The sequence below is a fragment of the Galeopterus variegatus genome, unplaced genomic scaffold (genome assembly GCF_000696425.1).
Source record: "Galeopterus variegatus unplaced genomic scaffold, G_variegatus-3.0.2 Scaffold193, whole genome shotgun sequence".
Lineage (NCBI taxonomy): Eukaryota > Metazoa > Chordata > Mammalia > Dermoptera > Cynocephalidae > Galeopterus > Galeopterus variegatus.
In genome coordinates, this window is record NW_007726304.1 from 221,940 (window position 1) to 239,393 (window position 17,454).

Here is a 17,454-nt window from a genome sequence, read left to right on the forward strand (position 1 = left end):
TTATCAGCACCACACTCTCCCAAGTGAGCCACAAGCTAGCTCTAGAAACATTATAATTCTAAATAAACAAACAAAAAGTTTTTTGTTTTTGTTTTAATGCCAGTAGAGATCGATACCTTTTTTTTTAATAGCTGGGGGAATACCAGAAAATGAGAATTTGCATCTGGCCCCTTAAATGTCCCCTCCCTTCTGTTTTTCACTTCCCACATTCCATTCCCTCAATACCCTCTCCAAAAACCCCTCAGTAAATCTGAGTCTTTGATATGGTTTTAGCCTGCTCATTCTCCTTCAGGTTTACCAAAGAGATGGGTTGGCTTAACATCTCAACTCAGGTCACTGGTATTCCTGAATAAAAGTCAACTTCCATTTTTACCAACATGTGACTTTTGGGTCATTTGTTTTTGTTTGGGGCAAGCAGCCAGACTTGGGTTGGGTAATAAGATTTTGAACCTAATCCAGGAGCTCAATGTCCTGGGATAACAAGATTCTGAGAAGCCTCAGCAAGGAGCTGAGTGTCCTGGGTTCTGTCATAGAGCCAATCTCTCAAGAGCGGACCTTAAAAATTCCTGATTACAGAAGATGGTATGGGTAGGAGAGAACAAAGCAGTTTAAAAGTGGGTCAAGTGAGAGAGGGGGAGAATAATTACAACTGGATCTATATTTTATGAAAACTCAAATAATTAAAGAAATGGCCATGTTTTAGTAGCCTGTTTTGTGTTGCTATAGCAGAATACCTGAGACTGGATAATTTATGAAGAACAGAGGTTTATTTGGCTTACAATTCTGGGACAGCTGCATCTGGCGTGGGCCTCAGACTGCTTCTACTCATGGTGGAAAGTGGCAAGCAGCCGGCGGGTACAAGCAGATCACATGCCGAGAGGAAGCAAGAGAGAGAGAAGAGAGTTGCTGGGGTCTTTTAAACAACCAACTCTCATGGGAACTAACAGAGAACTCACTCACTACCCCCACCCCTCAGGGAGAGCATTAATCCATTCATGAGGGATCTGCCCCCATGACTCAAAACAACTCCCAACACTGCCACACTGGGCATCAGATTTCCACACGAGTTTTGTGGGGACAATAACATCCAAACTCTATCACCATCCAACATTTGTAAATTGAGCCAGAAGTTAAAGGGTAATTAGGTATTGGCATGCTAATACTACAGTGCATGAACCTTTAGTTTGTGGTTTAATCAATGGTTATTGCAGTGAAAGGTATTTTTATAGTAACTTGTATGTGCAGTTACATTGAAATGCTATACATATAGATATGGAGGAAAAGAAAAAAAAAATGGGAAAGATGAGGTCTTGGGATAGCAAATTTTCCCTCTTTCTACAGGATATGGGGAGTAAGTACCAGATACCTTAGTCTCAGACCTCCCAGCCCCCTCCTTCCTGTCTTCTCAGGACACTTTCTTTTTGTGGTTTAGTCTCAAAGTCTATTCCAATTTATCAGGACTAATTCCTAATGTACCCATATGGTGGGTATGAGGGGGGATTGCATAATATGAAGTACCAACAAATATTAATAGAATTTGTTATTTTAGGCCACTGCCTAACACTTCTGAACACACCTCATTACAGATCCCCACCCACCTCCATATTATACTCCCACAGCTGTGGGTGAATAGGCACTCCTTAAGTAAAAAAAAAGAAATACTGTATTATCCGTTAGCAGATTACAGTCACTGTACTGAAAATACATGTCTCTTCTGTGCCACTGGTTGCCAAGCTCTTTTCCTCCTCATAATTCCAACTGAGCTTTGGACCTCTTTTGATAGTTTTTATATAATTTTCACACATTTTATCTCCTCAACCTGTTAAATTCTTTGAGAACTGGCAAGTAATCAAATATTTGGGAAAAAGACAAGGCATGAGATGGTATCACGCCCAAATGATGCACTTTGTTTTCTATTTATTTAAGAAAGACACTATCAGGAAGCTACACAAAAATGTCCACAGGTCAAGCCTCTTAGTCACTGCTGTCAACCTGGAAAGGCTGCAGTACCAGATACAAACTTATGGTACAAATAATACATCCAGTCACTCGTCCTCACTCTGCAAACTGATAAGATTAATTCTCCCAAATTACCATGTAATCAAGTGACCTTCCTGTTCAACAAAGTGTAATAGCTTAAGTTGTCCATTTTGTAATAAATTGGAATTAAATACTTCTAGTAATGACTTGTTCCTACCAGTGCAAACTGAGTTGCTACTTCTTCACTATCATACACATCTCCATACCCTAAAACTTGATTATCATCTGTGCTTCGGTGCCTTGGGAAGTTCTGTTCCTCACACTAGAATATTCCCTTTGCTTATTCAAACCTTATTTATGACAACTCCATCCAAACCTCTGCTCTAAGAGATCTGACCAAACTCTAGCATGGCCTCTAGCAGAATAAGGCCACATTCCTAGGATGACTCCAGCCACCTTTAATGTGTCTACGTGAGAAAGCTGAACTACTTGTTCCAGCCAACACAACTGATAGCCCCTGACCTCCCTTTGCTAAAGCATTTACTAAAATAAGATAGAAGATAGAATCCTATCTTAGTTAACTGCCAGCTAACACACACAGCTGGCCCAATCACATTTACACTGACCAACCCTTTGCACTTTCTCACTACTCTGACTCTACTGAGCGTCTGCATTCCCTACTCCCTCATTCTCTCTTTAAAATGCCCAAATCGCCTCTGGATAAATTGCACAAATCAGAATGGAGCTCAGCTCTTTCCCCTACTGTCAGTAGTTACTGAATGAAGTCTGTTTTCACCGCTTTAACCGATGTCCAGCTGTGCTTATCTTTGACATCGGCTACCTAAGAGTCACCTGCAGTCCCTCCTCTTTTAACAAAAGGATCCCAATCCTGGTTCAAAATGACCTCCCCTTTCAGCTACCTTCCAAAGCACTTCTGTCTGCGCCAAAAAATACGTACTGGCACAGGATTTTAAGCTTGCTGAGCTTTATAAAGACCTTATCACACTCAGAACATATACTTTTGGGATTAAAAAACAAAAACGGTCAAAATGCCCATCCCCTCTCAAGAGCTAAGACATCTAAAAAAGGGACGCCGTCCACCTTTCTTTCTCCCCACTTTCACTATTCTCCTAAACTGGCTTCTTCCCTCCACTTCTTCCCACGTTTACAGCGGAGCACGAAAAAAGCGACAATCGGCAGCGTCCTTTCACCAGCCCTATTCGTGAGCCGCCGAACAGAAAACTGGCAGCAAGGACAACGGGAGCGGCTGCCCGGGCCTCGCCCCCGACACTCGGCAGGAGGCAGGCGCGCAAGTGCTCACGGGAAAGGGCGTCTGGCGGCGAGGGCGGAACGTCTGCGGCACTGAGGAGGGCCGCCGGGGACAGGACAGGGGAGCCTGGGGCCGTGAAGGGGGCGTGGAGGAGAAGGAGGACATGGAGGAGCGGAGGGTGGACGCGGGAAGAGGGAGAGGGTCTCGGGAAAGGAAAGAAAACGCGGAAAGCGGAAGGAGGTGCAGCGGCCGGAAGAGGGTGGCGGGACAGCGGAAAAGGAAGTCCCCGCCCACGCCTCCAGGGCTGTGTGGCCGTAGGGTCTGGCCCTAACGCTACACTTGAGGTGTCATCAGGTAAAAATTCCTAGAATGTCGCTGTGGTATGGACTCTAGCGCCATCTCCAAGAGCATTCCGATCGGTGAGCCTCCCCGCCTCCGCGGGCAGTCGCCTGCGAGGCCGCCGCGCAGACCTGCCCCCTGCTGGGCGTGGGCCCGCAGTGCGGAGCGCCGCGGCCCGACGTTCCCACGTGAAGGAGGGCGGTGGGATGAGAGCAAAACTTCGCAGGGAACGTTCTCAACGTTTTCAGAAGGATAAGGGAGGCTTGCTTTCCACGCACTATTTTAATTTCTGAATACTTTCAAGGCCCTGTACTAAATTAGGTAATGTTCCTTGGGACTTCTATAACTTTTTCTCTACCTATGTATTAAATTATCTTGCTTACCTAAAGCGTTTCTTGTATCATTTCTTTCTAGCAGCCACCTTTTCACCAACAAGAAAATAAGTAACGCAATTTTAGTATGGGTTCTTTCATTCTAGATTTTTTTTTTTTTTTGAGGTGCAATAACTAACGTTACACATACATACTAGGGGACTGAAACCACAGATAAATTACAAGTTGAAAAGGCTAGTAAGGGGCCGGCCTGTGGCTCACTTGGGAGAGTGTGGTGCTGACAACACCAAGCCAAGAATTAAAATCCCCTTACCCGGTTATCTTAAAAAAAAAAAAAAAAAGGCTGGTAAGGATTTGAGAGAACGTTTACATCAGCACTCTGCTTTCTTGTCTCACTTCCACATCTGAGAGCCTGATGTATAAGAGATCCTGCTCTAGGTGTTGGAGGTATAGAGATAAACTGGACACGAGCAGGAATGACAGAGGACCCCTAGCACTCTCTTGGAAGAGATATGCTTGAGGGTAGAAGTATAATTGTGAAATCTACTGGGAGAGGGAGGAGGTTAGTAATAAAACAGCTGATCTTTTCTTGACATCTTATTGGGTCCTTACCTGAAAAGTGAGTGGTTAAAAAGTTAAGGCATAGCCAGTGATCGTCATTCCAGTAAGGGAAACCAGCTTAGAAGAGGAATGGAGCCGAAACAGGGTGAGTTGTGAGTTGGTTTGTGGCCAAATTCTTGAGCCCCTGTATGGAATTTAGTCCTTAAGAAAATTATTATTGGTAACTACTGTTTGCTAGGCCTTGATCTAAGCACTGCAAATGCCTTCTTGCAGCTAAATCTAGTGGGATTTGGTGGAAGGAGTAATTACAGCCAAGTGTGAGTGAAGATTAGATAAGGCATGTAGATGTGAGAGCAGGACAGAAAGGAGACCTTATGTAGACTAGGGTGTCAGAGATGATTTAGAATTACTCTGAGGAAGAGAAAAGTGTAACAGGTAGAGAGATCCTATATGCAAAGGCTTGGAATGATGAGAAAACCTGAAGGATTTTAGGAACAAAGTTTTTTTTTTTTTTTTTTTTTTTTTTTTTTTTTGGCAGCGTGGAGTAGGGTGTGGGTGGCATGTAATGAAACTCAAAAGGTAGTTTATATGATGACAGCCCAAAACCAAATCAGAACTTGAGAAACAGGCTGTGTACTGACAATCTAAAATCAAATACTTCTGATTTTTCTTTGTTTACTACAGGTGTCTTAGGCTAATTGTTTTCTTATTAAGTATGAGTTTGTGTTAGTTTTCTGGATTTAGTAATGGGTAAGGAGTTTTAAGAGAACATCAAGCTTATTCCCTGTGCACTGAGGGAAATTGTATTTAGTCATCTTTGCAGAACTTGAAAAAAAAAAATGGAGAGTGAGATCTTTGATTTCAGCCATAGGAGGTCTGCTCCCTTCCGTCTTTCATTGGCTTGGCAGTGAGTTTGGCTCAGCTGGACTGAATCTGCTTTGTGGTGGGACAGCAAGGCACCTTGCATGACAAGCCTTAAACATAGCTTTTGCCCTGAAGAAAGTTTATAAAATTGTAAATGCCTTGGAACCTTTTTATTGCTGTGTGATTCTGGAAGAAATCCAAAATACCCATTACTTAACTGCATGCTTAAACAGAACCTGAATCTCAAATTCTCTGTGTTCACTTGTACTTTCAAATTTGTTTTAGGAAAGGAAGTGGGACTATATAATTTTCCTGCTGTAACAGATTAACTCTAACATAAACTTTTGAAGAAATGATACTCTGAAAACATGTAAAATGAGAATTTTAAGGGTATCTTCGTCTGCCAATAATTTGGCCAAAAGGAACTTAAAAAAAAAAAAAAAAGCTGATCTGAGTTTGTTTTCCTTTATTCCCAAGAGAGCTTGTATGTTGCTTGATTTTTGTCATATTTCTGCTTAGAATTTTAAAAATTAGAATGAAGAGAAATAGAGTACCGTAATCCTGTGCACTGATTTAATAATGTCATCTGATCCATTTGTACCTATAGAAAATCCTAGAACTACATGGTAAAAGTTTACTGGTGAAAAAGAATATACCTTTTTATAAAGTTAAAACTATATTTTAGATTGAATGCAAATCTCTAGTAGAGTTGATAAAAAGAGAGACTTTATTTTCAATTCGATATTTAAATTTTTTGCTTTGTGTGTGTGTATTCTGTTTCACTGATGAAACTGAAAACTTTTTAAATGTAAAAATGCTTGCTTTCTCTCTGAAGTAGCTAGCAAAGGAGAGGTCACTAGAAGGAATTCAGTAATATACACTAAATTGCTACAAAATACTTCTTACCAAATGTTCTTACCATATGCATGTATGTCTCTACACTTGGATCCCATTCTATAAATTTTTGGGCCATATAAACTGACAATGGCCCATATGCCAAGAATCTAATCAAGTATTTTTATTTTCTTTAAAATGATCAACAAAACTTGCAAACCTTTACGTAGACTGAGCAATAAAAAAAGAAGACCAAAATTACCACAGTCAGGAATAAAGCAGGGGCATTACTACATTGTCATTATGGTTCTTTGTGGTGGTAAGATTTAGTCTTTCTTTCTTGTTTGCATTTTTGTTTTACCAGTGGATTTTTTTTTTCTTGTGTATTCATGGTAGTGATTATCATTTTTTGGATTCCAGATGCAGGACTCCCTTTAGGATTGCTTGTAGGCTGGTCGTGTGGTGGTGAACTCTCGCAGTTTTTGTCTGGAAAATACACTATTTTTCCCTCCTTTCTGAAGGATAGCCTTGCTGGGTATAGTATTCTTGGCTGGCAGTTTTTTTCTTTTAGTGTTTTATTGGGGGGAATATATCATCCCATTTTCTTCTGACACGTAGAGTTTCTGTTGAGAAGTCTACTGTTAGTCTGACAGAGGCTCCCTTATAGGTGACTTTACACTTTTCTTTTGCTTCTTTTAAGTTTCTCTCTTTGTCTTTGAGCTTTGCCAGTTTGACCATAATGTGTTTCAGAGAGGATCTTTTTGGGTTGAATCTGTTTGGGGATCTTTGAGTCTCCTGGATCTGAAGGATCGTGTCTCTCCCTATGCCTGGGAATTTTTCCATTATAATTTTGTGGAATAGGCTTTCCATGCCTTTTCCTTTCTCCTCCCTTTCTGGAACACCCATGATTTGAATCTTTGTGCACTCAAGGTTGTCTGTTAGCTCTCTTAGATTTTCTTCATTTTTTAAAATTCTTTTTTCCTTTTTTTATCTGCATGAATTATTTCAAAAAGACTATCTTCAAGATCAGAAATTCTCTCTCCTGATTGTTCTAGCCTGCTGGTTAAGCTATTGGTTGTGTTTTTTATTGCGTTGAGTGAATCTTTCAGTTCCATGAGTTCTGCTACATTCTTTTGTAAGGTATTAATCTCTTTATAAATACCCTCTTTCATATTCTGGATTTTTTTTCTTGTCTCATTATGTTGTCTGAGTCTTCTCATATCTCAATGAGTTTCCTTAAGATTGTTGCTTGGAATTCCTTTTCAATCATTTCAAGGGTTTCCTGTTTTTTAGGGCCTAGTATCTGAAAATTACTGCATTCTTTTGGTGGTGTCATATTTTGGGGGGTTTTCATATTTCTAATATCTCTATGTTGATATCTGGTCATATGGTAGGGAACTTGGCTTCTTCTATTACTTTAAGGAGAGAGACATCCTCTTCTTTTTTCAGTCTTCACTGGTGACTCTCCTTATGTCAGTGCAGTCAAGTGACTGGCCATGTGCACCATGGCTGTGGTTAATGCTGTGGTATCAAACCACTTTTGTGGCAGCTGAGGCTGTGGCAGTGGCTGTGGTGGATCATCTGTGCAGAAGTGGTGTTTTTGGTGTGCTGCCCTTGGCTCCTGCCTAGGACCCTGAGCATTGCTCTCTTACCTATTTTCAGGCAGAGAGGGCTGCCCTGAACTCCTGCCAAGGACCCTGGGCATTGCTATCTTTCCTCTCAGGTTTTTTTTTTTTTTTTTTTCTTAGAATGCAGGTAAATTCTAGCTTTTAACTACTTTAATACAATAAAGAATACAATCCTGTTTTAAAATATTATCTTAATTGCTACTCCAGTTATTATGTATGTTTTTCAAAATTTGTCTTTAAAAAAGCAAAGAAGGCTTCAGAACTCATTTTGATTAATATATTTTAGGATATTTCCCTAGTTTTTCCACAGACTTTGACCACTGAACTTAAGTCTAGATATAGTGAATAGGAAGGTGAAAAAGAAAGAATAGTGTTTGGGCCTGGGAGGGTTATTAACATGAATGGACCTTATAACATAAACTTTAGAATAAATACATCCTGTTATGAAAATATAGATTTGGTTAGCTTTTTAGTCCATTTGTGTTGATATAACAGAAATACCTGAGACTGGGTAATTTATAAAGGACAGAGGTTTATTTGGCTTATGATTCTGGGACAGCTGCATCTGGCACAGGTCTCAGGCTGCTTCTATTCATGGTGGAAAGCAGTAGGCAGCTGGCAGGTACAAGCAGATCACATGGCGAGAGGAAGCAAGAGAGAGAGAGGAGGTGCCAGGGTCTATTAAACAACCAGCTTTTGTGGGAACTAATAGAGCAAGATCTCACTCAGGACCCCCCACCCAGAGAGAGCATTAATCCATTCATGAGGGATCTGCCCCCATGACTCAAACAGCTTCCAGCACTGCCACATTGGTGAATAGATTTCCACATGAGTTTTGGGGGAACAACACATCCAAACTCTATCATTAGCTAATTTGTTTCAAACTCCATTGCTTGTCATTTCTCAATAACTTCTGAAATTTTTAGTTTAGGTTTATTCCATTAGCTAAGAGATCTTGAGGCAACTTAATTTTACATTTGGGTGATAACTTTGGAAGCCTCCTAAATCCACTTCATGTTTTTTAATTGGAAATAACCTTTATCAGTTTATTTCTCATTCATGTTTATTCTTCAGGACTTATGCTCAAGTCCTGAGAGGTCCCTTATTTAAATCTTTTCATTTTCATTGAGAGTGTCTACATAGATTTGTACTTCTAGGGGTATAAGTTAGAGATACACAGCTATAAATTTACAGTATCAAAAAATAAATTGAAATATCTTAAAATTAATTGAAGTATTTAACAATTCAGTTCTATGTGCTTGAGAGCAAGAAAGCTTTCAATAAAAGGACTTGTCCTTGCCTGGGACAGTTTGCTCTTAGATAAAGAGACAGTTTATTTGACCAGAATAATGCTTTTTCTAATGATGGTAGATAACTGATGACCATAATTTCAGAAATGCCTCCTTTTCATAGACAGAATTTTTACTTCCCTCTGGGAAAGCAGGCAAATAGGTCTTTGAACCAGGCTGCAGTTCTGAGAAGTGAGGCTATAGAGAGAATAGCGGTAAAGTAAATATGATGAATAATATTCAACGAATGAAAATAATATTTTCAGGAGAATTATTTCAAATGTGTCATTTGTTTAAAACTAAATAATTGGGCCAGCCCCGTGGTGCACTCGGGAGAGTGCGGCGCTGGGAGCGCAGCGACGCTCCCGCCACGGGTTCGGATCCTATATAGGACTGGCCGGTGCGCTCACTGGCTGAGCGCGGTGCGGGTGACACCACACCAAGGGTTGTGATCCCCTTACTGGTCACAAAAAAATACAAAAAAAAAACCCTAGATAATTTATCATTCAAGTATATGGCAGTAGTTCTTGACATTTAGAAATTCCGTCATAATCTTTAGTTTTACAATAGCCTCTAATTCTTTCATGTGCCCAATAATTTTATGTAGTGTCAGTAAAGTACCTATTATTGTTCTAATTTAGGGGGTGGGAACATCTACAATATAAATGATCTTTTATTCTGCTTTTATTGTGTCATTATATATTTCCATGTTCTAATTAGATTTTTCTCTTTATTTTGAAATTTATTTCAAAAATCTTCCAGTGTCCCTTTAGTTAACTGGAAATATCCTGAATGTTGCAAAGTCATGTTTGATAATTGTTCCTTCTAGCTTTCTATGTTTTCAAAAGGTCTTAGATACCTTAAAATCAATTAATATCATAGAATCAGTTAATACCTTAATTATATCATTTTAAGATTTAGGTAAAGGTCAAATAAAAGAGAGCTTTGGACTTCGTCCTTTTGGTAGTAGAAAGTTATTTAAAAACCTTAAATTTAGAATGTCCTGATTGGATTACAAAGACATTCATGCTACTTTAAAAAGTAGTTTGAAACTAATTTGTGACTCTTCTATTAGTCCAGATGATATGTAATGTTTGAACTACATAGCAATAGAAGGAAGAGAGGAAGGAAAAGATAAGAAAGAAGGAAACATTTTAGAGGTACATTGCATGTGGGAGATGAGGGAGAGAAAGAAGATTGGGTTGACCTAGAGGTTTTCTGGTATGGATTACTGGGTTGATGATACTACAGATAGTTAAGGGAGGGAATAAGGAAGGACCAACAAGTTTTAGAAGTATGAGTTCAGGTTTAGACAATGATTTTGAGAAGCCTGTGATATATTTCGAGGTGAAGGGTAAGGAAAGATAGATAATATTATGAGTTGGGGGTATAGGTATAAAGTCTGAGTTGGAGATAGAATGTGGGATTTGTTGTCTTATAGGTTTTAGGAAAACTGGGGGAAGAAGAATAAAAGATCTCCAACAAATTAATAATAAAAAGGTAAATAAATAGAAAAAATGGGCAAAAAGCTTGAACAGGTACTTCTCAAAAGGTGATATGCACATGACCAATAAGCATAAGAAAATTTTACTTTCATTAGACATCATAGAAATACAAAATGAAACCACAGTGCCACTAGAATGCCTAAAATGAAAAGGGGGGGGGGGACATAGCAGGTGATAACCAGGTTGTGGAGCAACTGGAGCATTCACTACCTGTGGGAATATACATTGGTACACCATTTTGCAAAAGTCTTTGGCAGTATCTTCTCAAGTTGAACAAATGAACAAAGGCATACATATGACTGGTATTGTACCGGTAAACTGGCTGTGTGTGTGTGTGTGTGTGTGTGTGTGTGTGAGAGAGAGAGAGAGAGAGAGAGAGTAATGCAGTGTTTGCTGATATTCCTACCATGGTCAGTTTCTTTTTTTTTTTTTTCTGTCGTTGTTATTGTTGTTGTTATTGTTCTCATGGTCAGTTTCAAACTACCAAGGGTTTAAAATATCAACTTGCAAAATTCTTCATTGTTTAACAATGATTGTTAAAAGCTGGGTCACAGTACACCAATCCAATAAAATTCTTAAATATATACCCATTAGAAATACATACATGTTGACCAAAAGACACATGATAAAGTGTTTACAGCAACTCTATTTGTAATACCTCAAATTGGAAACAACCCAAATATCTATTAACATTAGAATAGATAAATTGTGGTATGTGGAATATACTATAAAGCATATGTACTTCACAGGGCCTGGTTTTCCAAAGCCTTGCAGTTTCAAATATTGACCTTGCAAGGACTGGAAATTTTCCCCAGGCTATTGAGTCTTTGTTGCAAGATAAGAATTGTGGCACAGCAAGGTTGCTGGCTCAAAGGCAGATTAGTTACTGATTTTTATCTAAGTTGCTGGAAAACTGTAGGGGGAGAAGAAATGTTTGCCAAGATCAGGCTTTTGTTGATAGCCTTACTGGAATGTCATCTGGCTTGTTTCACTGAAAGTTACCAGCCTATATTGTTAAACTATAACCCCACCTATGTTCTCTTCCTGTAACTTCCTGTTCTGGAAAATAAATGCAGGAAGAGAACCCCAATTCGTGGTTAATTTCTCAAGAAAGGGTTGCCTCTTGCTGGAGTGGTCCCAGGGAAGTTAACCCCTTCAGAGCTTTTCACTGCTCAGAAGAGATGGGCTTTGAGTAATCCTTTGCGTCTCCATCACCCAGGGGAGGTGGAGTGGCAAATCCGTGGGGGGTGAAACAACACAAAGCAACAGTGGTATATTCATATAATAGAATATATCAATGTGAATAATGAACTATTTAGACTTTGTAATTATACATAATAATGGTAATGGCTGTCAAAAACATGAAGTTTGAAACCAGACACAAAAGAATACATATTATTCAATTTATGTAAAGTTCAAAACTGGGCAAACTAATCTTGGGTGTTAGAAGTCAAGATAGTCATTATCCTTATTTGAGGGGTCATGACCAAAGGGTGGCACAAGGGACCTTCTGAGGTTCAGATTATGTTCTGTTTCTTGATGTGAATGCCATTTACTAGAATCTATTCACGTTGTGAAAATTCATTGAGCTGTAACTTAGATTTTGTATACTTTCTGAATGAAAGTTTTATATCAACAAAAATGTATATATAGATTTAAAAAAAAAAAGCCTATGGGCAAAGATGAGATTACCCAGGATCTATATATAAAATAAGAAGAAAAGAGTGACAGAAGTCTGGAGAGCACAAAAACCACATGCACATTTCTGTTTTCTTCCCTATTTTCCTCAGAACTCCTTCCAGCTTTTTGGATGGAAGCATCACAGATGGGAAGGGTAATGATAAGAATAAAATTTCTGTTAGAGAGTGGGATTACTTTTGTACTATTTCTGCATAGAGATTGTTTCCAAGGGGACATCTGGACTAAATTTATTCCTAGACTTATAAAAAGTTAAGGATTGGGATTCAAAGAAGTACTGTGATGAAAAAGACTATCTGGAGGCAGGAAATGGTACTAAATACAGAACAGCAACCTTTTTTTCTAAACCTTCCTAGTATAGTGGATCCCAATAAAGGTACTGTTACCATGTCATTGTTTCTCAATGATATACCAAAATGACATGCTTTGTGAATTATTTGGTTTGAGAAAGAGGGGAAAAAAGAAATTTCATACTGATGATCTCCTAAAAGTACTACAGCCTATTAGTATATAACATTAGAAAAGTGAGTGTCTGTTAATATGGACAATTGCATACTTACCTCTTCTTTCCAGAAATGGCAACAAGCCTTTTGAAGACACCATCTCTCTCTATGAGGACAAGATTGCTACATCCAACGGGATTGTCAATTTATAATACATTGCATGGCTTCAGTGAGGGAGAAGTAAAGAAAAAACTTCAGCAGTTTTCTGGTGGATCCATTGACCTTCAGAAGGAAGACAATGGCATTGGCATTCTTACTCTGAACAATCCAAGTAAAATGAATGCCTTCTCAGGTATCGCCTTTTCCTAGATAAAGAATGACACTAAATCTAACCTGTTACTACACTAAATCTAACCTGCTACTACACTAAATCTAACCTGCTACACATGTTTTTAATCCTTTTTCTGGTGACAGAATTCTTGAAAGTCATGGTACTCTTTGTAGAACATGAAAATAAAAACAAGAACTCGGTAATTTGAACTAGGAATATTTTTACTAATTATAATTTTTTTCTAATTATAAATATTTTAATGTTTTCAAAAATCCATGAATACAGATATTGATAAAAAGAAAATGGTTAAATTAATCTTGATGATTTTTTCCACTTTTCAGCTAGTGCCACTGGGAAACAAGGGAAGGAGTTTTCAAAGATTTTCTGAAACTAAAGAGAAAAGCCTGTATATGAAAAGAATTACTTACCTTACTTTTTTTAATCAATTGAGATAAAACTGTCATTGTTAGTTTATAACCTTGTAATTCCTTTTGTTAATCAACAGAGATAATGTACTTGCCTATCTGTTGACCCTTTCCTAACTCTCGAATACATTCTGGTGAATACCTTCTATTTGCTAGGCAAGGCTCTTCACATATAAGAATTTTGTATTTAAGAGACCTGAAGATCGAGGACATATGGTAATTTGTAATTTTTGCCAAAGCTCAAAGTTGAATTATGATGTTATGCGAGAGCTAATGAGTAGCCTTGCTGACCACCCACCACTCACATTTCTATATTATTGTGCTAATCTCTACTTGTCAGTTATGCACTTCATTGGGGATTATTTATATTCTTTAGTAGCATTTAAAATATTGGGCTCAAAAATATCTCAATAAATTTTCATGTGTCTACTTTATGAGTATTTATAATCATACCTGGAGACATAACTCAATAGACTGTAGACTTTGTAAATTACTGGAGGTGGGTCTTTAAATCCAAGACAACTTTTCTCACCACTAATTAGAATTCAGAGACGGTATTCTATATTAGTGCTGACCATTAGGTATGTAGTGCAAGAAACAAATGTGGGCCACATGTGTAATTTTAAATATTCTAGTAGTCATGGTTTAAAAAAGCAAAAAGAAACAATAAAATTAATTTTAATATTACATTTTATTTAACTTGGCATATCCAAAATACTATTCCAACATGTAACTGATGTAAAAAATTATGAATGAGGTAGTTTCCTTTTTATTTTTATATTAAGTCTTTGAAATTTGGTATTTATTTTATACTTACTGCACATCTCAATTTAGACTACCCACATTTCAGGTGCAAATAGCTGTATGTGGCTAGTGGCTACTTTATTAGACAATGTAGTTCCATACCTTCAATTGGTTTAGGGAAGTAAAACCAATTTTATTTATTTATTATTTTTTTTCTTGTTTTTTAAGTTTATTTTGTCAACATACAATGTGGTTGATTATTGTGGCCAATTACCGAAACCTCCCTCCATCTACCCTCTCCCCCACTCCCTCACAACAACCTCATATCTGTTCCCTTGTCGTATCAACTTCAAGGAATTATAATTGTTATGTCTTCTTCCCTGCCCCCACAGTTTATTTGTGTATTTATTTATTTATTTATTCTTAGCTTCCACAAATAAGCGAGAACATGTGATATTCTTTCTGTGCCTGACTCGTTTCAATTAAAATAATTCTCTCTAGGTCCATCCATGTTGTTGCAAATGGCAGTATTTCATTCTTTTTTATAGCAGAGTAGTATTCCATTGTGTAGATGTACCACATTTTCCGTATCCACTCATCTGATGATGGACATTTGGACTGGTTCCAACTCTTAGCTATTGTAAAGAATGCTGCAATGAACATTGGAGAATAGGTGTACCTTTGACTTGATGATTTCCATTCCTCTGGGTATATTCCCAGCAGTGGGATAGCTGGGTCATACGGTAGATCTATATGCAATTGTTTGAGGAACTTCCATATCATTTTGGCTGCACCATTTTGCAGTCCCACCAACAATGTATGAGAGTTCCTTTTTCTCCACAACCTCACCAGCATTAATCATTCACAGTCTTTTGGATATTAGCCTTCCTAAATGGGGTGAGATGGTATCTCAATGTGGTTTTGATTTGCATTTCCCGAATGCTGAGTGATGTTGAGCATTTTTTCATGTGTCTGTTGGCCATTCGTACATCTTCCTTTGAGATATGCCTATTTAGCTCTTTTGTCCATTTTTTATTGGGTTACTTGGTTTTTGTTGTAAAGTTGTTTCAGGTCCTTGTATACTCTGGATATTAAACCTTTGATTTATATTTTGCAATTATTTTCTCCCACTCTGTTGGTTGTCTTTTAACTCTGTTAATTACTTCCTTTGCTGTGCAGAAGCTTTTTAGTTTGATATAATCCCATTTGTTTATTTTTCTTTTGGTTGCCCATGCTTTGGGGGTCGTATTCATGAAGTCTGTGTCCAGTCCTACTTCCTGAAGTGTCTCTCCTATGTTTTCTTTAAGAAGTTTTATTGTTTTAGGTGTATATTTAATTCTTTAATCCATTTTGAGTTGATTTTAGTATATGGTGATAGGTATGGGTCTAGTTTCATTCTCCTGAATATTGATATCCAGTTATCCCAGCACCATTTGCTGAAGAGGCAGTCTCTTCCCCACTGTATAGGCTTGGTCCCTTTGTCAAAGATCAGATGGCTGTAGGTGTGTGGGTTGATTTCTGGATTCTCTATTCTGTTCCATTGATCAGTGTGTCTATTTTTTGCCAGTACCATGCTGTTTTGGTTATTATAGTTTTGTAGTATAGTTCAAAGTCAGGTAGTGTTATGCCTCCAGCTTTATTTTTTTGCTCATAATTGCTTTGGCTATGCGTGGTCTTTTGTTATTCCATATAAATGTCTGGATAGTTTTTTCCATTTCTGAGAAAAATGTCATTGGAATTTTGATGGGGATTGCATTGAATTTGTAAATAACTTTGGGTAGTATGGACATTTTCACAGTGTTCATTCTTCCAATCCAAGACCATGGGAAATCTTTCCATCTTGTGTCCTCTTTAATTTCTCTCAGCGGTGGTTTGTGGTTCTCATTATAGAGATTTTTCACATCCTTGGTTAACTCTATTCCTAAGTATTTTATTTTTTTGGTGGCTATTGTAAATGGACAAGGTATCTTGATTTCTCTTTCTGCATGTTCACTATTGGAAAATAGAAATGCTACTGATTTTTTGTGTGTTAATTTTGTGTCCTGCAACTTTGCTGAAATCATTTATCAACTCCAAGAGTTTTTTTTGTAGAGGCTTTAGTCTGTTGGATATATAGGATCATGTCATCTGCAAAGAGGGACAGTTTGACTTCATCTTTTCCAATCTGAATGCCCTTTATTTCCTTCTCTTCTCTGATTGCTCTGGCTAGTACTTCCAACACTATGTTGAATAGGAGTGGTGAGAGTGGGCATCCTTGTCTAGTGCCTGTTCTTAAGGAACATCCATTCAGGATGATATTGGCAGTGGGTTTATCATATATGACTTTAATTATGTTGAGATACTTTCCATCTATACCTAACTTATAGAGAGTCTTTGTCATGAATGAATGTTGAATTTTATCAAATGCTTTTTCAGCATCTATAGAGATGATCATATGGTCCTTGTGTTTGATTTTATTGATACAGTGTAGCACATTTATTGATTTGCATATATTGAACCAACTTTGCATCCCTGGGATGAATTCCTCTTGATCATGGTGTATAATTTTATGTATGTGTTGCTGTATTCTGTTCACTAGTATTCATTTTTAGTTGTATCTTTACCTGGTTTTGGTATCAGGGTGATGTTTGCTTCATAGAATGAGTTTGGGAAAATTGCCTCTGTTCCAATCCTTTGGAATAGTTTGTAGAGAATTGGTGTCGATTCCTCTTTGAATGTTTGGTAGAATTCTGCTGTGAATCCATCTGGTCCTGGGCTTTTCTTTGCTGGGAGCCTTCTGATAACAATAAAAGAGATTGAAGCTGTTATGGGTCTGTTCAGATTTTCTACATCTTCTTGGCTCAGTTTGGGTAGCTTGTGTGTGTCTAGAAATTTATCCATTTCCTCCATATTTTCAAATTTTTGGCATATAGTTATTTGTAGTAGTCTCGAATGATTCCTTGTATTTCAGATATATCAGTTGTAATATCACCTTTTTCATTTCTGATTTTTGTTATTTGGATCTTTCTCTTCTTTTTTTAGTTAGCTGTGCTAATGGTTAGTCAATTTTATTTATCTTTTCCAAAAAACAACTTTTTGATTCATTGATCTTTTGTATCATTTTTGGGGTTTCAATTTCATTAAGTTCTGGTCTGATTTTAATGATTTCTCTCCATTTGCTAACTTTGGGTTTGGATTGTTCTTGTTTTTCTAGTTCTTTAAGGTGAAGTAT

The 17,454-nt window shown here is 37.8% G+C and overlaps 1 protein-coding gene across 2 annotated transcripts in view; it reads left to right on the top strand.

Moving 5' to 3' along the window:
• The first annotated feature begins 3,539 nt into the window (after positions 1–3,539).
• Positions 3,540–17,454, top strand: part of ECHDC1 (enoyl CoA hydratase domain containing 1) — a 45,830-nt gene continuing 31,915 nt past the window's right edge. The window contains exons 1-2 of one of the 2 annotated variants that reach the window (XM_008564965.1): positions 3,540–3,604; positions 12,874–13,095. In XM_008564965.1, coding sequence (XP_008563187.1) covers positions 12,876–13,095 — 220 coding nt within the window. In that variant the 5' untranslated portion in view covers positions 3,540–3,604; positions 12,874–12,875. Of the gene's footprint in view, positions 3,670–12,873; positions 13,096–17,454 lie in introns of both variants that reach the window. The other variant, XM_008564959.1, reaches the window with a different exon arrangement.